Raw genomic sequence first — 22,533 nt, 5'->3', positions numbered from 1 at the left:
ACAGTAACTGAAAAAGGAATAGGCTGAAGCCTTGTGGCTTATAATTATCCTATCCTTTACCTAATTAAGACTTTACATTCTAATTATGATCAATCTCACAGTTTGCAGAACACTACCTTGATTTTGGAGAGGTCAGTGAGGTGTCAACCACTACAGAGCCAGTTGTGCTGGAGCGAATGCAGATAGCTTGCACCCTACTTGAAAATCGAGGTAAGTCCAGTAAAGTCCTTATCACGTTAGTGCGTACTTCCAATTTAAATAGTGCTTTTCAAACAGCACAGTACAAATAGTGCTCTTCAAACACTTTCAGATAAGACCCTTCTCAAAGTCTAATTTAGACTAATTTTCCAGGAAGTATATTTGGAAAAAATGTACTATTATTTTTGAATTATTCAATAAATAATGTTTGATTAAAACCTAACTATGATTGTGTTTCAGGGAACGCTGAGGACTACTGCATTGTTTGCTCCATGTTAGATGCTAACGCTGACCGCAGCATGATTGAAATGGTAAAACAAAAGAAAAGAACCACATAAGTCTTAGTATCATTACTTGCCAATCATAATTAAAATGTTGAGTAATAGTATTCACCAAACAGAATATGAGCCATTTATTTTTCCTTTCCAGGTGCAGTATGAATCTTGCCAAAGATGGGCACATTTTGCATGTGAAAAATATAAAGAGAGCAACCAAGAATATAAATGCCAAAAATGTACGGGAAACACATAACTTCAAATAAAAATAGCTGTCTTTTCCCCTCCATGTGTGTTTGTATTCTTTGTCAACATTTGGATTCCTGAGATCAAATATATTTTCCTTTGTGTTTGTTTTCTTCACATTTGTGGCTTTAATGTAGTGTTACATCCTGTTTGTTTGCTTCCATCTGTATACATGTCCAGATTCACTGTTATGTTTCTATTCTTACATTGCTGTGTGATCACTGTTACCTCTGCTGACTGATGTGACCTTTTGTATCTCACACTGATACTTGTCATATTTGTATCTGCGCCTAAAAGATAAAAAGTTTTCCATGCTAAAACACAGCTCCACCTCTTGCAGTTCTCCCTCTGAACCACTAGATGTCTCTGTTATCTAAATGAAGACGTGCAGCACAGCAACCAGAGCAGCGCTCAGATCACACGTGTCCTGTTATTATGTATAAAAGCATGAAACAGGTGAGACAGGTGGGATCAATATTAATGTTGTGGAAATATATGAAAAAGCAACAGAAGAGTGAAAACATTTCGTGCTTCTAGAAAGATCTTTCAGCTCACAGCTGCTCACAGACTGTATTTACAAGTGACAAACTGCAACTCTACAGTACATCTACAGTATATATCAAATATATTCTGTATTCAAATCTATTGAGTGATGTTTGAAAGTCTTTCCAGGTGAGTTTGATCCAGGAGGGTCTGAAGCCAGAGTCAGACAGAGACTGTGCAGAGACTGTAGAAGGACAGAGCAGCAGCAGAGCAGTCCAGATACACTGATGATCCTCTGTCAGATCCAGAGGGACACACAGGGATGATGCTGGACTCTACATTGTGTCTGACAGTGGAGCTGTTCTCAGAGCAGTTCACTCTGCAGCACTGACAGTCATCTGCACTTCTTCTCATTCCTCTGTCAGTCACTGCTGGATGAAGCTCTCCTCTCCACCTCCCAGTAACATGGCCCAGTCAGAGCGTCTCTACACACAAGCTGCTGCTGCTTCAACCTCTCTGGATCATCAGGACACAGCTCCTCCTCTCTCAGCACACACACCGTCCTGTTTACCATCATCACCTCCACCTGCAGAGAGAAGAAGGAAGAGCAGAGGAGATAAACGAGTGTTTCCAGAGACTCTTCATCAGCTGTCAGTCAGTGATGCAGCACATCCAGTATAAAGAGCAGCAGGGACTTCAGTGCTGGGACTGTACTAGGACTCATTGTTGCTTCACTTTTTCTAATCTTTGGATTTTTATTGAAGTTGATGAAAATGTTTTTCCCTCCTAGTTTGAGTTTGGACTTTCATTCATTAGAAGAACCTTGGTGTGTCCACTCTGAGCTCTGTAGGAACCCCAACAACAAGCCCAACAATCCAGATGGACGGTTCCAGCTGTTAACTGGAGGAATTCCATCCAAACATCTGCTCTCACTAAATTCTTCCTCACCTACAGACTGTGTTCTTCACTGCTTTAAACTTGGAAATGAATGCAGACATTGGTCTGCGTGCTGCTTTGTTCAGAGAGCTGATTGGCTGTTGACAGTGTTTGATCAGAGCGTGTCAGCCGTTACCATGGTGACCATAAAGGTCAGAAACAGGAAGTGTTTGTGTCCAATCCTGAAGCCTGTCACCATTCTCCTCTCACAGCTTCACTGAGAAGCTGCAGCTTTACAGGAAACACTGGATCTTTGTTTCATACTGACTGTGTTTAGTACAGTACTGCTGACAGCACCACCCACTCACTCCATCACTCTACTTACACCAGAGTCTCCAGTCTGTAGTCTGGACTCTGCTGAAGATCAGACAGCTGCTTCACATCTGGATGCTTCAGGTTGTTTCCTTGCAGCTCCAGCTCTCTCAGATGGGAGGGGTTGGACTTCAGTGCTGCTGCCAGATAATCACAGCTGATCTTTGACAAACCACAGCTCTCCAATCTGTATAAAGAATGAAAGATGTAAGTTTATTAGACAAAGTGTGAGCTTGAAATCATTCAGTGTTTCATCATCTGTTCAGAGCTGAAGAAGGTTCAGAATGTAGAAGTTTAGAAAATGGAAACTCCAAACAGCTGAAGCCAACAGGAAGCAGCTTCAAACAGGAAACTGTGCAGAGTTTCAGACTATATGTCCTGATGCAGCCAGTTGGATTTTGGAGATTTGAATCTCTGTTCTGTGACTAAGTCCTTGAATCATTTCTTCCAGTTGGTCCAACAAGACAGACTAAGTGTTGGACATGTGTTGTGGCTCCATTAGGGGAGCTTCTAAATGTGATGTGATGGCCCCTCTGGGTCTGTCAGGTCACAGCACTGAAGAGAGCTCAAACTGGGCACACAGTTGTTCCAGTCTGGACCAAAGACTCTATACTGGGACTGAGGGACTGCTTTGACTGCACCCACTGGGACTTTTTAAAGGCTCATGTTCTCACTGAGATCATCGATTTCTACTTACATTTCTTTCTGGGAAAAATGGGGATTACTTTGGAAACAGGAAGTATTTTCCCCAATAAGCAGCCCTGGATTAGTAAATCACTCCAACATGTTCTCAGGCAGAAGAAGCTGTCTTGTTATGAGGGAGAGAAGAAAAAGATTGAGGCACAGAAACTTGTTGAAAGAGAGATAAAGCAGCTAAAATCAGGTGTAAAAGTAAAGCAGAGGATGAGCTGAATAAAGGACACTCAAGGCTGGCTTGGAAAGGAATGAAGTCCATGGTGGGGATGCAGAACAAGGAGCAAAGATGAATGTGATGCTGAATCAGCAGAAGACTTGGACTCATTTGATTCCAGCTTTGATATCATTGATTTCAATGAAGAGCTTTGTGATTGTAGCAAAGGGCTGGTAGCTCTGAGAGTCCCACTGATGAGGTGTTTGTGTGGAAATCTCTTAGTGGGACCAAAGAGAGAAAAAGCCCTGGTCCTGATGCTGTGGGAGGGAAATGATTGAAGTGTGCTGTGAGGAACTGACTGGGAGATTTTCACACATTTTCCAGTCCTCCTTGGAACAACAGGAAGTTCCCAGCATATGGAAACAAAGGTTAAGTGTCCTATGGCACTCAGTGATGATGGTGCTGTGGCCCCACCACCTCCACCTCTTTGTAAAGGAACTAACTGTCATCTGAAGCTTCAAATGGGACTAAGACTTCCTCCACTAGGTGGCAGTGTCTGATGAGAAAGTGTTAGTGGAGCTGGCCTGGAGTCAGAAACAGGAAGATGCAGGATTTGGGCTGAAATGGGGAAAAGTGGTTCGCACTAGTGCCTTAAAGCAAGAAGGTTGTAGGTTGAAGCTTGTTGGCCTTTCTGTGGAGGTTGGATGTTCTCCCACAGTCCAATGAAATGCTGCTTAGGTTCATTGGTGCTTCTAAATTGGCTGTAGGTGTGGATGTGAGAGAGTGCTTCTCTGTCTCTCTCTGTTGGCCCTGTGATGGACTGCTCACCTGTGCAGGTGGACCACGCCTCTTGCCCTATGACAGCTAGGGCACAGGCTGCAGCCCTGTGAGCCTAAGCTGAATAAACAGTTAGCAAAAATGATCCATAGATGGCCTGAAATCCCCCAGTTAGCAGTTTGGTAGATAGCTATGACATGCTAATCCCATCCAGCAGCTGTATTCTACCTGTAAGCTGATCCCTGCTGAGCCAAAGCACTTTTTCATATACAAATTACAACCTTTAATAGAAACCTATTGGTCAGCATCTTATTAGCCTGCTGTTAGCTTCATTCCACAGAAAACTGAGAGAAACTAACAGAGTTGATAAAGAATAAAGAGAAATGTGCTGATTTAAAGCCTTTGAAGTGCTTCAGATGATCTCTGTCCACTTCTGTCCACTCATTCATTCATGTAAGCTTTCTAATGCAGCTTTGATCTTCACAGTCTGCTTCATGAAACTCATTCTAACCCTGAATGTCAGAGTGTTCCTCCTTCTCTTTCCCATCATTCATGCTGGCAGTGGAGGAGATTTGGATGTTGGACTGTGTTTTGGATGATGTGTGTATGTTTGTGTTGGACTGCTGTCTGTAAAGCAAACGCACATTTTGCTTTGGATTTCAGTGTCAGACAGACTTTAAGGTGGAATGAAGAGTTGGAGAGTTTCACAGTGAATTATCCAGTGGAGGATTTTTCTTCTTCTTTGAAGGTTTGAAATGTGAACATTGTTCTGCTGCAGTCAATGGACTAAACCAGAGAAGAAGAAAACAGACTTTACCATGAAGATCCTCATTGTGGATCAGTATAATATCAGCCTGATGTCTGCAGTTTAGTGTCAGCACTATCTCCCATTTAAGATGGCGGCGCGCACAGACGCAGCGGCCCGGAGCTCCTACACTTTTGCACTTTTGGTGGTACTGTGTATTATTTCACACAGTCTGGGGTTACTTCAATACAACAGAGATGATCTACTACAACTAAGCCGTGGAGATCTTCAACTAACATCCGAGTATCTCATCCCCCCGGAGATCGTTAAGCAACCCCCGGGGCTACCCGCAACAGCAAGCCGCAGGAGGAGACGTTGCGAGCGGAGGCAGAAGAGAGGCAAGCGGGGAGGCCTGTGGGCACGGCTAAAGACTAGTCCGTTTAAACCACCACTCCCGATCATATTCCTCTCCAACGCCCGTTCAATCCGTTACAAACTGGATGAAATACGACTGCAGATCGCCACTCGACGGACTTTTAATAACTGTTCGTGCATGATTTTCACTGAAACCTGGCTGGACAGCGCCATTCCCGATGCGGCTATCGATCTAGCAGGCCGCACCGCCTATCGAGCCGACAGGTCTGCGGACTCGGGTAAGAAGACTGGCGGGGGGCTGTGCATCTATATTAACAACCTTTGGTGCACGAACGTCACGGTAACGGAAAAACTGTGCAGTACAGAGGTAGAACTGTTGGTGTTAAAGTGCCGTCCATTCTATCTCCCTCGGGAATTTTCTGCCGTTTACATCTGCGCTGTTTACATTCCACCAGATGCTAATGCTAAGCTAGCGTTAGCACAATTGAGCAGCAGCATCAATAACAGCCTGGTAGCACACCCGGACAGTGTCTTTATTGCGGCTGGGGATTTTAACCACGCGGACCTGAAATCTGTACTTCACAATTTCCACCGTAATGTGAAGTGTGCTACCAGAGGAGATAGAACGTTGGACCAGGTGTACACCAACATGGCGAATGCGTACAGAGCCCAGGCTTATCCCCACCTGGGTCTGTCAGACCATCTCTCCCTTCTGCTACACCCAATATACACACAAAAGATCAAGAGCACTGGGATTACAACCAAAACCATGAGAACATGGCCGCAGGACGCTATTCCGATGCTTCAGGACTGTTTCCACTGCACAGACTGGGATGTATTCAAGGTGCAGGACACTGACAATCGTGTCACATTGGACAGTTACACCTCCACTGTCTTGGACTACATCTGTTTCTGTGTGGACAATGTAACAACTTGGAAACGATTCCGTGTGTTCCCTAATAATCCACCCTGGATGAGACATGGAGTTCAACAACTTATTCGAACAAGGAACAACGCTTTCAAATCCGGGGACCAGGAGGCATACAGTGCTGCCAGGGCCAACCTGAGAAGAGGCATCAAGACTGCCAAGCAGCAGCACAGGAGGCGTATCGAGGCCAGGTTTGAGAACAACACAAACCCAAGGCAGGTCTGGGAGGGCATCAGGGCTATCACGGACTACAAAAGAAGAACACCATCACCCTCAGCCGACAGTTCTACTCTGGCTGAGGATCTAAATCTCTTTTATGCCCGTTTTGACAGGGAGAACACCGACCCTGTCCTGTCCCCTCTCCCCTCAACCGACCCTGCTCCGGTCCTGAGCACTCATGAGCTGAGGCGTGTGTTCCGGAGCATTAACACCAGGAAGGCGGCCGGGCCGGATGGAGTGCTGGGCCGGGTGCTAAAAGACTGTGCTGCGGACCTGGCGGACGTCTTCACCTCTATATATAACACCTCGTTGTCCTGTTCACTGGTACCATCCTGTTTCAAAGCAGCAACCATCGTTCCCATCCCAAAACAGTCAAATGTCACATGTCTGAACGATTTCAGACCTGTGGCACTCACCCCCATTCCCGCCAAATGCCTGGAGAGACTGGTCATTAAACACATCAGAGCTGCTTTTCCACCATCCCTGGACTCGCACCAGTTTGCATACAGGGAGAACCGGTCAACCGAGGATGCGATCGCCACAGTGCTGCACACATTACTGAAGCACTTGGAACACAGGAACACCTATGCACGGCTCCTCTTTGTAGACTACAGCTCGGCTTTTAATACCATCCGGCCATACAAACTCCGTCCCAAACTCCACCAACTGGGACTTAACTCCTCTCTGTGCAACTGGATTGTGGACTTCCTCACTAACCGTAGACAGAGTGTCAGAGTGGGTAAGAACACCTCTTCCACCCTTGTGGTCAACACCGGTGCCCCTCAGGGGTGTGTTCTGAGCCCTCTGCTATACACTCTCTTCACCCATGACTGTATTTCCTCCTGCGCGTCCAATCTCATTGTTAAGTTTGCAGATGACACTACAGTGCTCGGACTTATATCCAACAATGATGAGACAAACTATAGGACAGAGGTGCAACAACTAGAGTCATGGTGCCACGACAATAACTTGGTCTTAAACACCAAAAAGACCAAGGAGATCATTGTAGATTTCCGGAAGAGGGGTCATAACAACCATCTGCCTCTCTTCATTGGCAGTGAGGCGGTGGAGAGGGTGAGCAGTTTTAAATTCTTGGGGGTAACTGTGACCGAGGACCTGTCCTGGGGCAACCATATCACCTCAGTTGTACGGAAGGCCCAACAGCGCCTCTACTACCTGAGGAGACTGCAGAGCGCACACATTCCCAGATCTCTGATGTTGAACTTCTACAACTGTGCCATCAGCAGCGTTCTGACGTATGGATTTCTAGTGTGGTTCCCCAGCTGCACCAAGGCCGATCAGCAAGCACTCCAGCGGGTGGTGAAAGAAGCTGGCAGAATTATTGGAACAAGTCTGCCAGAGATCAGTAATATCTTCCCCACTCGCTGTCTGAGGAGGGTGCACAGTATCCTGCGGGACCAACATCACCCTGCGCGCCACCTTTTCCATCTGCTGCCCTCAGGGAGAAGGTACAGGTCTATACAGGCCAGAACATCCAGACTGGCCAACAGCCTGTATCCACAGGCTGTGAGGCTCCTGAACTCTCTGCCCCCCTCTCACGGACAATAACCATATCCAACTTCTTAATAGCAATGAACTGGTCTGCATTGGTGCATCATATCTTTATTCTCTTCCCCCTCCTGCCCCCCCCCCCCCCCCCCCCCCCTCTTTCTTAAATAGATAACTATCATATCTGATATCATATCTCACAGTACAATAATATTGAATGGGTTGCATTGTTGTATTTTGTCATGTTTCTCAGGTCTTTGTCTGAATTTCTACGAACATTATTGCTAAGGATTGTCTTATTGCATTGGAGTCACACTGGGTTAAATATGTACACTTGGGTTTTAAGGGGTATTTATTATTTTCTTCTTTTTTTTTTTGGGTTGTATGGAAGCCCCAAACGCAATTTCATTGTTCTTGACAATGACAATAAATAAATAAATACTAAATACTAAATACTCTGATTCTGATAGTTTCAGGATGACCTGCCATTATCCAATCACACATCTGCTTACCTGCATCTTTTGCTCGTTTCTCCTCCTCTTCTTTTCTATTTTTTCTAAGTTGAGCACCATGATGGCTTTGAACTTTTCTTGTCCATCTTCCATTGGTTTTAATTTTGCACTCCAGTATGAACACAAATCCCCCAACACAAGGATCACCACAACATGATCTAATAGACCTACACCTTAGTTCACAGATTCACTTCATCTAGGGTGCATTTCTGAGATTTCACACAACCCAGGATTCAAATCATGAATACATAATGGACTTGGATTTACAACATTATAAATGAAATGTGCTCTTTTTGGAAGCAGCAGGGGCCCCCTCCCCTCAAACTGTAAATTTAAATTGTTATTGATCCTTTACCCCTGGTCCTAAAGTGTATATTTATTTTCTTACTCTTCTTATTGTTTGTTTACTTGCACTGCTGTAACTGGAGCCTCGTCATCTCATATCTCTGTATACTGGACTGTCTGTAGCGGAGATGACAATAAAGTTTACTTTGACTTTGGCAGCGAGCAGGCGCACCGAGGGCTCTCGCGCTCACTTTCGTGTATAGAATTTCGAAAAAACATTGGTGCAAATTATAAGTCTGTATGATGATGCCTGGTGTTTTTGTGTTTGTTGGTTTGTTTTTATTTTTCTTTATTTTGTGAGTTGGTTATTAGATGCTGCTCCAGCCGGTCAGACTCATCTGGCTAACCTAACAGCAGTCCTGGCCAGGCTAGAAAAATATGGATTGAGAGCAAACAAAAACAAATGTGAGTTCTTCAAGGATGCCATTGAGTATTGTGGACACAAGATCGACAGACATGGGCTCCACAAAACCGAGGACAAAGTTGAAGCAGTCCTGAAGGCACCAGACACTAAAAATGTGAGTCAGCTACATTCATTCTTGGGCTTAATTAATTATTACCACAAGTTTCTACCAAACCTTTCAACAGTCCTGCACCCGCTGAACTCTCTGCTGCAACAAAATGTCAAATGGAAATGGACAAACTATGAAGAGGCATTTAATTTAGTTAAGTTAAACAGCTCATTACATCAGAGGAGATTCTGACACACTTTGACCCCAAGCTACCACTTCGCCTCGCCTGTGATGCCTCACCATATGGCATTGGTGCCGTGCTATCTCACAAAATGCCTGATAGATCCGAACGACTACTTGCCTTTGCCTCAAGGTCCCTAAATGCAGCCGAGCGCAACTATACGCAGATAGACAGAGAAACACTCAGTCTAGTGTGGGGAGTGAAGAAGTTTAATCAGTATTTATATGGACGACACTTCACCCTGATCACAGACCACCGACCGCTGGTGTCCATCTTTAACCCTCAGAAAGGTATTCCAACCATGGCTTGCGTACGCTTGCTTGGGCTTTGTTCCTGGGTGCACACACCTACACCATTGAGTTCAAAGGGACAAAGCTACATGGAAATGCAGATGGACTTTCACGTCTTCCACACATGCAACCCACCGAAGAAATGACTGATCCAGCTACTGTGTTTCATGTTACACAAATGGAACCCCTACCTGTCACAAGTGCTCAGGTGAAAAGAGAAACGAGCCAAAACACAATCTTGTCAAATGATCTTACTGTGAATGGTTGGCCGTCCTGTAGTGACACTCAGTTCTCTGCGTACTCCACCCACAAAGACCAACTATCCGTTTGCCAAGGATGTGTCATGTGGGGAACTCGTGTCATCTGCCACCCAAACTACGTACAAAGGTACTGGACTCACTGCACGATGGACATTTGGGTGTTAAGATGAAAGGTCTTGCTAGAAGCTATGTTTGGTGGCCAGGCACTGATTGTGAAATGGAGAATATGGCTAAATCCTGCATTGTTTGCCAGCAGACGCTGCGCCAGCCTCAAACAGCACCTGTACACGCGTGGGAGTGGCCATCTGCTCCATGGCAACGCATTCATATAGACTATGCTGGCCCATTTATGGACTAAATGTTCCAGGTTGTGGTTGATGCCCACTCAAAGTGGCCAGAAATCTTCCCCGTAAAGCAAGCAACAGCTGCCAGCACGATCAATAGTCTTTGGTCACCGTTTGCACGCACAGGTCTGCCACAACAGCTCGTAAGTGACAATGGTCATCAGTTTACTGGAGAGGAGTTCCAGTGTTTCCTTAGGAGTAACGGCATACGACATATCACTTCAGCTCCCCATCATCCTGCAACAAAGCTGAACCAGCCAGTCGCACAGAGGGGAAACCGCTACAACAGAAAATTGACAATTTTTTTACTGTCTTACCACTCATGCAACAACTGGACACACACCTGCAATGCTCTTCATGGGATGAGATCTGAGATCACATCTAGATTTGCTGAAACCAGACATTCGCAAGGATGTCCAAGATAAACAGTCTTCCATGGTGGAAGCAACAAGAAACAAAACCAGGTTCTTCAATGTTGGACAAAAAGTTCTCGCCAGAGACTACAGAGACCCAAGTCAGAAATGGCATTCTGGCACGATTCGTTCACGGACCGGACCGCTGATATACACCATAAATGTTGGAGCCAACTTAGTCTGGCGTAGACATGTTGATCAGATTCTAGATGCAGAATGTCACGTGGTTCCAGAGCAACCTGAGAGGACACATCTACACCTCAAGATTCAGAAGAGTTTGCCCTCGCTTCACCACCTGAGGTTCAGGGTTTACGTGAAACCACCAATGTTCAAACACCTGAACTTTCCACACAGAGCACTATGGACTCTGACCAAACAGGCAGACATTACCCTGAGAGAAATCGCAGAGCACCTCAGAGACTGAACTTATAGGTTTCCAGTTCATTTTGTAAGGAAAGCGGTTAAAATGTTTAAGAGGAAACAACCTACCTCTATGTTGTAAATCACTGAATAGGTGTCATATTTCAGTTTAAGTACAATTATTGGGTTACGGCATTTACCTGAAAATATCTCGATTGTTTGATACTTAATGTGTTCATCAAAGCTGGATGGGAGGAACTGTGATGTATTTAGTAAAATCAGTCTATATTTTGTGGTAAAGTAGAGAACACCAAGCGTGGTGCATGTGCGCATTGATATGCCTGTGCCGTTCCACAACATGGTTAATAAAGTAAGTTACTAACAACCAAAAATGTGTTGTTACTTTACCAGTTAAGTTATAAGAGAGAACATAACAAACTGGTTGAGATCCTGGATTAAAGAGGGAATGGGAAGGGAAGAGGAGTACAGAGGACTGATTGGTCGGTTCGTGAGGAGAATCACCTGAAACTGAATGTGGCCAAAACAAAGGTGCTGGTGGTGGACTAATTGTAATTTAAAATGTGAAAATTTTAGCTGTCCTCCATCATTCTCCCTGAGGAGTCGAGTTACGGTGACTTTGTATCTTCTACAAGAGACGCACAAGAGCAAGTTTAAAAAAAAACTGTAGAGGAAAATATGGCAAAGTCCCAAGACTTACAAAAGGAAGCTTATGCTAGACGAGTCCAGAAGTACAGAAACCTTGTGTACAGCGTTGGAGATGAAGTTCTTCTCTTGAACGTGAAACGTGGAAGGAAGGGAGGAAGACTTGATCCAGATTTTTCAGGACCCTACACCATTCAAGACATCGCTGGCAAATGTGTGAGATTAAAAAACACAGAAGGAGCAACTTTAAGAAATCACTACAGCATTGACCATATCAAGCCATACAGAAGAAGCCACCATGTAAATATCAGTGACAAGTAAAAATACCCAACTCGCAGTCAGACAGTGAACAGCAGCACAGACCTGAAGATGCCCCCCTGCCATCCTACTGCTAACCCTCAGTGCCAGCAAAGTCCAGAGGATTCATTATGCACCCAAAACGGCTGACACAAGGAGTTTAATTGTGTTCCAGGACCAGAAACGCGTGAACAAGAACTTCCCTCCCGGAAACAAAGCTTAGAAAATGAAGGTGACATAGTGAACAACTCTTTTTGACCAGTTGGTCATTTGTTGCCAGTTTGGCGTTGCAACTTAATTGACTGTTGCATGACTTTGTTTGCATTTTGCAGTCTTCAACTCATATTGGATATAAAGAAACATGCAACGTGCACTGAGCTTGTGGAAGTCTGGAAATGGATCTGCCTGTCAGTAATTTTCTCTTTTGCCCACCCGCTGTACCTTTCCTATTTCTCTGCGTGTAAATGCATGCCTATTGTATTGACTTTTTCCTGTTGTGGCCTGTCGGCCTTTACCAAGCGTATCCACTAGAAATCTCATGCATGCCTAAGCTAACTTATCATATTTTTCTTTTAGTAAAGAGGCTATGGCGTGCAAAGGATACTGGGCGCTTGGAGGCAGCTGTTGGACCATACAAGTTATCATAATACCCAGTTCCAGTATATGCAGAAAGAACCTTTATCAGCAATTATATTCCTTTAGATGTTTTTGTGTACAGCACTCAAGCAGTTACTTCAAAAATTGTTGCTGTTGTTGTATAAACTCAGATTTTTCAAAACAGGTCATTGATGCATATCTGCACCGTGTTATTGAGAGACGAAAGGTAAGTAAGAAATGTCATTTACCTACTAATTTTGAAATAAAATTAAAAAACCCTATTTACTGTTCTATAACATTTTTGTATACTTGTGCAGAATGCTGCACACCTGCTCTATTCAGTAGTTGCAAGCTCGTTGTTTTCTGGGCAGTTCAGATGCCTCAACTGGTATGTTGAAAGCTCAGAAGTGGTCCAAACAGTTGACTCCTTTCTGTTGCTGAGGAAAGAGTTCGGTTCCTTTAAAGAAGACTATATTTGAAAACACCCTGAGACGCATGGTACCTAAGTAAATCCAAATTACTCTGCACTTCCAATCCCACAGATGAAGTTCCCAGTTGAAGACGTGGCTGTGCCCTGTGAACTTTGGTACACACTGGATTCTTGTGGTATGTGTTCATTTTGTTATTAATTTGCATAATTTGTTGTGAAGCAGTTTCTTGCACAAAGTGTTTTTTCTAAATAAGTTTTCAGTGGCACAAACAATTGTAATTTTTAATTTAACCTTTTCTTTAGATTGTCAACATTTCTGCACAGAAAATACTGCTCCTAGACCCCATGGGAATGAAGGTGTTTATGACAGGAAAATTCTGCGCAACTGGAGGTATGTATGATACTGAGGTGTTATTCTTAGATTAAAAAAAAAAAAATCTTGTTTCATTACAAACACTTTTGTTCAACTAGGAATTTTCTGAGGATGAGAGGGCATGAAGACACCATGGAGTGGCAGTTACAGACTATGCAACACAACAAGCGACAGGATTCCAGCAGTTGTGGAGTTTTACTGTTAAAGGTAACCCTTATTCAAATGATTCAGTTTCTTGTTAGCTAGAATTAAGACTTTAAGTGAATTTAAGTGAAGTGAAAGTTATTTCGGTCAACAACAACAAAGATGATCATTTTACATAGAAGTACTTAATCATACAGTAACTGAAAAAGGAATAGGCTGAAGCCTTGTGGCTTATAATTATCCTATCCTTTACCTAATTAAGACTTTACATTCTAATTATGATCAATCTCACAGTTTGCAGAACACTACCTTGATTTTGGAGAGGTCAGTGAGGTGTCAACCACTACAGAGCCAGTTGTGCTGGAGCGAATGCAGATAGCTTGCACCCTACTTGAAAATCGAGGTAAGTCCAGTAAAGTCCTTATCACGTTAGTGCGTACTTCCAATTTAAATAGTGCTTTTCAAACAGCACAGTACAAATAGTGCTCTTCAAACACTTTCAGATAAGACCCTTCTCAAAGTCTAATTTAGACTAATTTTCCAGGAAGTATATTTGGAAAAAATGTACTATTATTTTTGAATTATTCAATAAATAATGTTTGATTAAAACCTAACTATGATTGTGTTTCAGGGAACGCTGAGGACTACTGCATTGTTTGCTCCATGTTAGATGCTAACGCTGACCGCAGCATGATTGAAATGGTAAAACAAAACAAAACAAAAGAAACACATAAGTCTTAGTATCATTACTTGCCAATCATAATTAAAATGTTGAGTAATAGTATTCACCAAACAGAATATGAGCCATTTATTTTTCCTTTCCAGGTGCAGTGTGAATCTTGCCAAAGATGGGCACATTTTGCATGTGAAAAATATAAAGAGAGCAACCAAGAATATAAATGCCAAAAATGTAGCCAGAGTCAGACAGAGACTGTGCAGAGACTGTAGAAGGACAGAGCAGCAGCAGAGCAGTCCAGATACACTGATGATCCTCTGTCAGATCCAGAGGGACACACAGGGATGATGCTGGACTCTACATTGTGTCTGACAGTGGAGCTGTTCTCAGAGCAGTTCACTCTGCAGCACTGACAGTCATCTGCACTTCTTCTCATTCCTCTGTCAGTCACTGCTGGATGAAGCTCTCCTCTCCACCTCCCAGTAACATGGCCCAGTCAGAGCGTCTCTACACACAAGCTGCTGCTGCTTCAACCTCTCTGGATCATCAGGACACAGCTCCTCCTCTCTCAGCACACACACCGTCCTGTTTACCATCATCATCACCACCTGCAGAGAGAAGAAGGAAGAGCAGAGGAGATAAACGAGTGTTTCCAGAGACTCTTCATCAGCTGTCAGTCAGTGATGCAGCACATCCAGTATAAAGAGCAGCAGGGACTTCAGTGCTGGGACTGTACTAGGACTCATTGTTGCTTCACTTTTTCTAATCTTTGGATTTTTATTGAAGTTGATGAAAATGTTTTTCCCTCCTAGTTTGAGTTTGGACTTTCATTCATTAGAAGAACCTTGGTGTGTCCACTCTGAGCTCTGTAGGAACCCCAACAACAAGCCCAACAATCCAGATGGACGGTTCCAGCTGTTAACTGGAGGAATTCCATCCAAACATCTGCTCTCACTAAATTCTTCCTCACCTACAGACTGTGTTCTTCACTGCTTTAAACTTGGAAATGAATGCAGTCATTGGTCTGCATGCTGCTTTGTTCAGAGAGCTGATTGGCTGTTGACAGCGTTTGATCAGAGCGTGTCAGCCGTTACCATGGTGACCATAAAGGTGAGAAACAGGAAGTGTTTGTGTCCAATCCTGAAGCCTGTCACCGTTCTCCTCTCACAGCTTCACTGAGAAGCTGCAGCTTTACAGGAAACACTGGATCTTTGTTTCATACTGACTGTGTTTAGTACAATACTGCTGACAGCACCACCCACTCACTCCATCACTCTACTTACAGCAGAGTCTCCAGTCTGTAGTCTGGACTCTGCTGAAGATCAGACAGCTGCTTCAAATCTGGATCCTTCAGGTTGTTCCAGCTCAGGTCCAGCTGTCTCAGATGGGAGGGGTTGGACTTCAGTGCTGCTGCCAGATAATCACAGCTGATCTCTGACAAACCACAGAGACTCAATCTGTATAAAGAATGAAAGATGTAAGTTTATTAGACAAAGTGTGAGCTTGAAATCATTCAGTGTTTCATCATCTGTTCAGAGCTGAAGAAGGTTCAGAATGTAGAAGTTTAGAAAATGGAAACTCCAAACAGCTGAAGCCAACAGGAAGCAGCTTCAAACAGGAAACTGTGCAGAGTTTCAGACTATATGTCCTGATGCAGCCAGTTGGATTTTGGAGATTTGAATCTCTGTTCTGTGACTAAGTCCTTGAATCATTTCTTCCAGTTGGTCCAACAAGACAGACTAAGTGTTGGACATGTGTTGTGGCTCCATTAGGGGAGCTTCTAAATGTGATGTGATGGCCCCTCTGGGTCTGTCAGGTCACAGCACTGAAGAGAGCTCAAACTGGGCACACACTTGTTCCAGTCTGGACCAAAGACTCTATACTGGGACTGAGGGACTGCTTTGACTGCACCCACTGGGACTTTTTAAAGGCTCATGTTCTCACTTAGATCATCGATTTCTACTTACATTTCTTTCTGGGAAAAATGGGGATTACTTTGGAAACAGGAAGTATTTTCCCCAATAAGCAGCCCTGGATTAGTAAATCACTCCAACATGTTCTCAGGCAGAAGAAGCTGTCTTGTTATGAGGAAGAGAAGAAAAAGATTGAGGCACAGAAACTTGTTGAAAGAGAGATAAAGCAGCTAAAATCAGGTGTAAAAGTAAAGCAGAGGATGAGCTGAATAAAGGACACTCAAGGCTGGCTTGGAAAGGAATGAAGTCCATGGTGGGGATGCAGAACAAGGAGCAAAGATGAATGTGATGCTGAATCAGCAGAAGACTTGGACTCATTTGATTCCAGCTTTGATATCATTGATTTCAATGAAGAGCTTTGTGATTGTAGCAAAGGGCTGGTAGCTCTGAGAGTCCCACTGATGAGGTGTTTGTGTGGAAATCTCTTAGTGGGACCAAAGAGAGAAAAAGCCCTGGTCCTGATGCTGTGGGAGGGAAATGATTGAAGTGTGCTGTGAGGAACTGACTGGGAGATTTTCACACATTTTCCCGTCCTCCTTGGAACAACAGGAAGTTCCCAGCATATGGAAACAAAGGTTAAGTGTCCTATGGCACTCAGTGATGATGGCGCTGTGGCCCCACCACCTCCACCTCTTTGTAAAGGAACTAACTGTAATCTGAAGCTTCAAATGGAACTAAGACTTCCTCCACTAGGTGGCAGTGTCTGATGAGAAAGTGTTAGTGGAGCTGGCCTGGAGTCAGAAACAGGAAGATGCAGGATTTGGGCTGAAATGGGGAAATGTGGTTCGCACTAGTGCCTTAAAGCAAGAAGGTTGTAGGTTGAAGCTTGTTGGCCTTTCTGTGGAGGTTGGATGTTCTCCCACAGTCCAATGAACATGCTGCTTAGGTTCATTGGTGCTTCTAAATTGGCTGTAGGTGTGGATGTGAGAGAGTGCTTCTCTGTCTCTCTCTGTTGGCCCTGTGATGGACTGCTCACCTGTGCAGGTGGACCACGCCTCTTGCCCTATGACAGCTAGGGCACAGGCTGCAGCCCTGTGAGCCTAAGCTGAATAAACAGTTAGCAAAAATGATCCATAGATGGCCTGAAATCCCCATGTTAGCAGTTTGGTAGATAGCTATGACATGCTAATCCCATCCAGCAGCTGTATTCTACCTGTAAGCTGATCCCTGCTGAGCCAAAGCACTTTTTCATATACAAATTACAACCTTTAATAGAAACCTATTGGTCAGCATCTTATTAGCCTGCTGTTAGCTTCATTCCACAGAAAACTGAGAGAAACTAACAGAGTTGATAAAGAATAAAGAGAAATGTGCTGATTTAAAGCCTTTGAAGTGCTTCAGATGATCTCTGTCCACTTCTGTCCACTCATTCATTCATGTAAGCTTTCTAATGCAGCTTTGATCTTCACAGTCTGCTTCATGAAACTCATTCTAACCCTGAATGTCAGAGTGTTCCTCCTTCTCTTTCCCATCATTCATGCTGGCAGTGGAGGAGATTTGGATGTTGGACTGTGTTTTGGATGATGTGTGTATGTTTGTGTTGGACTGCTGTCTGTAAAGCAAACGCACATTTTGCTTTGGATTTCAGTGTCAGACAGACTTTAAGGTGGAATGAAGAGTTGGAGAGTTTCACAGTGAATTATCCAGAGGAGGATTTTTCTTCTTCTTTGAAGGTTTGAAATGTGAACATTGTTCTGCTGCAGTCAATGGACTAAACCAGAGAAGAAGAAAACAGACTTTACCATGAAGATCCTCAGTGTGGATCAGTATAATATCAGCCTGATGTCTGCAGTTTAGTGTCAGCACAACTTTCACATCATATTCATCTCAGCACAACTAAAACATGCTGACTGACCCCAGAGTTTCAAGTCCACATCCTGGACTCTCCAGGAAACCACACAGATGCTTTACTCCTGAATCCTGCAGGTTGTAGTTCCTGGTCAGGTCCAGCTGTCTCAGATGGGAGGGGTTGGACTTCAGTGCTGCTGCCAGATAATCACAGCTGATCTCTGACAAACCACAGCCCCACAATCTGTATAAAGAATGAAAGATGTAAGTTTATTAGACAAAGTGTGAGCTTGAAATCATTCAGTGTTTCATCATCTGTTCAGAGCTGAAGAAGGTTCAGAATGTAGAAGTTTAGAAAATGGAAACTCCAAACAGCTGACAGAGTTCATACGCCTTTGTCAGGGTCAAATTCAAGCAAGACCATGTGAAAATTAAAACACATCATCCTAGGTGAACTTAAACACCTTTGTTCCCCTTTTGTTAAGACATAGAAAAGTACACCACACAAAAATACTGCAAAAGGAAACGGTCGCCTTATATACATAGTGTATAAACTCAAAATGCACATTTCACTTCAAATTAAGATTAAGGCTTTGAACAGATCACATAGTTCAGTTCAACATATAAGACTTTAAGAATGCACAAGCATCTACTTAAAATCTATTTAATTTATCATCCATGATATTATTTTGTACAATTCCAATGTATTTTGTTCATCTCCCTTAAATAAACAGGCAGTCTTAAAGTATGAAATATTCATATACAAACACATATAAATGTGTGTACTGTCTCAGTGGCTGATAGTACCCCACAGGCCTCAGTGTGAGCTTGAAGACATTTATAATGTTTAAGTAGTTTAATGTGCAGGTGCTGACGATAAACACATTTTGAATGAAAGCCGGGGAACTTTGGTAGCACAGAAACAAGTGGCTATTCTTTGTGACTATATGGATCACTCACAATACCATTATTTCACACAAAGGCACCAAATTAATACTCAAAAAAGCTGCAGCAATACACACAAATATAAACAGTACTTGGTGACAACTTTGCTTTTAGCCTTTAACCCTTCTTGACTACTTTTGATGTGGCCTCTATATTTTACCTTTAAAAACAGTTCATCTTGCCAATCTGTTATTTTCTCATTTTGACCAACTGTATCAGCACAATTTATCTAAATTCAGACAAAATTTAAAATACAAGTAGAAAGTGATATTTTGACTGTAAAAACCACACACATGTTTAACGAATCATCTTCATAACTTGAAATGCAAATAGAGATTGTACACTTTTAAAAATACGCACACGTTTTGCAAACAACAAAGTTATATGGTACTATTTACCAAAAAATGCAGCCAAGGCTCAGACATTTTTCATATAATCATTTCAAACTATTTACAGAACAATCAGGTGTCAAACAATAGTTTGTGTCACTCTAACACATATGAGAACAGCACAGGGATAAACCTGCAGGTCTGACAGCAGGTGTGTCACTCAGCGTTTACACTGCAATCTGCCTTTGTTGGCTTTAAGGCAGCAACTGTGACGATCACTAGTAGAACTGACACACAAAACAAAACAACAGCTACACACTAAATACACAAGACAACAAACTAACTTGAGACCAAACACGGTAAACGTCACAAATCTCTCACGTATCAAAACTCTCTCTCTCTTTCGCTCACTCGCTCTCTCTTGCCGGTCACTCCTAAAACTTCCCCCTTTTGCTAAACAACCAAATGTCATGTTTCCATATCATTTTTGATTGGTCGACATGGTACATTTTCCCACCTATAGGGCTTTGGAGCGTGATGTCACGGGAGATGGGCCATGCCCCCTTCCGCCATGACAGTAGGCCAGCCAAAGGATACCATTTCAGCTATGGATCGTACGTGTTGTGTTGTCGGTTGCAACGTTAGATCACACGATCGTGAAGGCAAGAAGCTGGATAACGGGCTCTCTTTTCATCGTTTTCTGTCCTGGAGGCAACGTGAGGGATCCCATGTATCCGATATTACTAAACAAAGACGTCAGGCTTGGATTGCAGCGGTGAGACGAGGGGATATCGAGTTCTCTGCAATCCCCAGCTTTTTGTTGGTTTGCTCACAGCATTTTCTTTCCGGTGAGTTCTAAATTAATTCATATCACTCTTGAAAGGCTTTTAGTGTTATTTTCAATGTGCTGAGGTCATAGATAATGAGATAAAACATGCTAATGTGTGATGCTGCAGAACCACATCATGTCGACTGAGTAGCTTATGATTTGGCATTATTGCAGGCAAACCAACAGGAAGCCAACAGGAAGCAGCTTCAAACAAACACAACAAGAGAAAAAACTCTGAATGTTTCACATTAAAGTCGTACATTTATCATAAAAACAGGACAAAGACTTGAAAAAGTCGTGTTTTTCCTTCCAGGAACCACAAGGCTTCACTTTTAAAGGTGAAGTGTGAAAGAAATGGACATATTTGAAGTCCAACACCTTTTTCCAGTCACATTATTAAAGCAGACAAACTACAAGCTCATTTTCATTCCAACAAGTCATCTTCTGACCTGGACTAACAACACTGGTCTCTATGTGCAGCTGGCTGTGAGACCAGTGCTCAGGGAGCGTCTACAAAGTGCAACACTGAAAGAACATCACACACTAGCTGTGTCCCAAAACGTCGGCTGCATCCTTCGGAGGACCCGGTATTCGCGGTCTACGTGGGCCGGGTCCTTCAAAGACCGAAAAGGCTGGAAGTGCGAGGCTGTGAAATGGGACGGTCTAGCCTTCAGATTTGCGTCACCGCTGTCTTTGTGGAGTTTAATAAACTCGGCCGTCTGCTCCTTGCTATCTAAAATATAACAGGACACTGGCGTAAATTCTCGACCGTCTCACACTTCTGTTTAATCAGTTTCCTGTTTAACGTTTATTCAGCTGTGTGAAAATCCCGGAGGAACTTTGATCTCAGCCAAACCGATTTACTCCGGAACAAATAAAACACAGAAAAAAGGCAAACAATTACATTTTTAAGTTATCCGAGTGACTTATATATCGTGTTTCACCTGAGTAGCGAAAGAGCGGGGTCTGAAAACGATGAAGCCGGGCGTCCGCTGCTCTCGCCGGCTGGAGTGACCATTGAACCCCCCGGCTTGCTAGCGAGTGGGTGGGGAACAGACGTCTCCGAAAAAGGTCGGCACACTTTAGCATATATGCGATGTCTTGATAAACCAAGCAGATATTTGAAGTTTACACAGCTACTTTCTCACCTGAAAATATGTTAAAAGTTTATTTTGTGACCCAGAAAGATTAATAAGAGTAATTTGAAAACTTAGTAGCAGCCGCCATTGTTGGCAGCTGAAATTTGGCTGGGCCGCGCTATGAATTCTGGGATATGGTGGGCCACGAAGGACACACCCGACGAATCCTTCAAATTCGGGGAAATGAAGGACGCATTTGTCGGGCACATTTGAAGGAGTCGACAAATACGGACAGCCTTCATCGCCTGGCTGTGACGTAATCGGCCTTCAAATGCAGCCTCTGGAGGATGCAGCCGACGTTTTGGGACACAGCTACTAATTTGCTTCCATCATCCAACCTGAAGAGGAAACAGAGACGCCTCCCCTTCAAAGTAAAAGCTGCTCCTTTTGGACACAGTATCAGAGAAAGTCTACAGTATAACATAGAAAAGACAGAACAAAGTTTTGGTTGTTTTTAAATTGTGCAGAAATGAAACTACACTAAGCTCAATTATGTGACTGACATTTCATCCCATGTCAGTTTGGCCTCATCCTGGGCCGGATTATCCAGCACACACTCTGACCACAGGCCCAGGGGCCACGCACAGCTTGGCTCCATCCAAGAGACAGGAAACAAACCAACACAATAATAAAAAGCACCATGTGATCTTCTTACATCTTCAAGACAAACATAGGAAAAACATGAGCATATTTGTTTCCTGATAAAATGATGTGACAGGTAGAACAGAGTAAAGTGGTGGTGTTACAGCCTTTCTCCCCTCTGCTGCCGAGGCTGTTAGTCTCTCCCAAACTCAGCTACAGGACTTCCAAATGAATGAAAGCAGCAGAAGTGGCTTTACAAATGAAAGAGGAAGAGGAGAAGAAGAGGAGAGGGAGGCCACCCTGACCATCACTCCAGCTGAAAACATCACACTTCCATTAAAGTTGGTGAGAAAATGTTGAGCAGGATGAGCTGCTGGCTAATCTGGAGGCTGTAGCAGCAGCTCACAGTCACAGTGGATTTCCACTCATGAAAAAGCTCTGGCTGCTTCATTTCTCATCTCATATCAGAGACTTTAATGCTTCACTGAAGCTGTACTGTGATGCTTCCATATTCCAGTGAGGCCTCCATAATGATTTCAGCTGTTCTGTACACACACTGTGTGCCCTGTATGGCTCAAAGTCTCTGCAGCCTGTTTTTATCTGCTATCATCAGATCTTCATCATCCTCATTCACATCCCTCACACACTCTACAGCCTCATCAGCACTGACTTCATCTTCACTGACTGATGGAGCACAA

General features: G+C 43.5%; 1 protein-coding gene across 1 annotated transcript in view; it reads right to left on the bottom strand.

Moving 5' to 3' along the window:
* Nucleotides 1-597: 597 nt before the first annotated feature.
* LOC112433238 (NACHT, LRR and PYD domains-containing protein 12-like) overlaps nucleotides 598-22,533 on the bottom strand; it is a 428,555-nt gene continuing 406,619 nt past the window's right edge. Inside the window, exons 6-7 of the mRNA XM_076882484.1 lie at nucleotides 2,464-2,637; nucleotides 598-1,788 (exon numbers count right to left, since the gene is read on the bottom strand). Coding sequence (XP_076738599.1) covers nucleotides 1,779-1,788; nucleotides 2,464-2,637 — 184 coding nt within the window. The 3' untranslated portion in view covers nucleotides 598-1,778. The remainder of the gene's footprint in view (nucleotides 1,789-2,463; nucleotides 2,638-22,533) is intronic.

The sequence above is a fragment of the Maylandia zebra genome, linkage group LG3 (genome assembly GCF_041146795.1).
Source record: "Maylandia zebra isolate NMK-2024a linkage group LG3, Mzebra_GT3a, whole genome shotgun sequence".
Taxonomy (NCBI): domain Eukaryota; kingdom Metazoa; phylum Chordata; class Actinopteri; order Cichliformes; family Cichlidae; genus Maylandia; species Maylandia zebra.
This window is presented reverse-complemented; position numbering and strand designations above follow the sequence as displayed.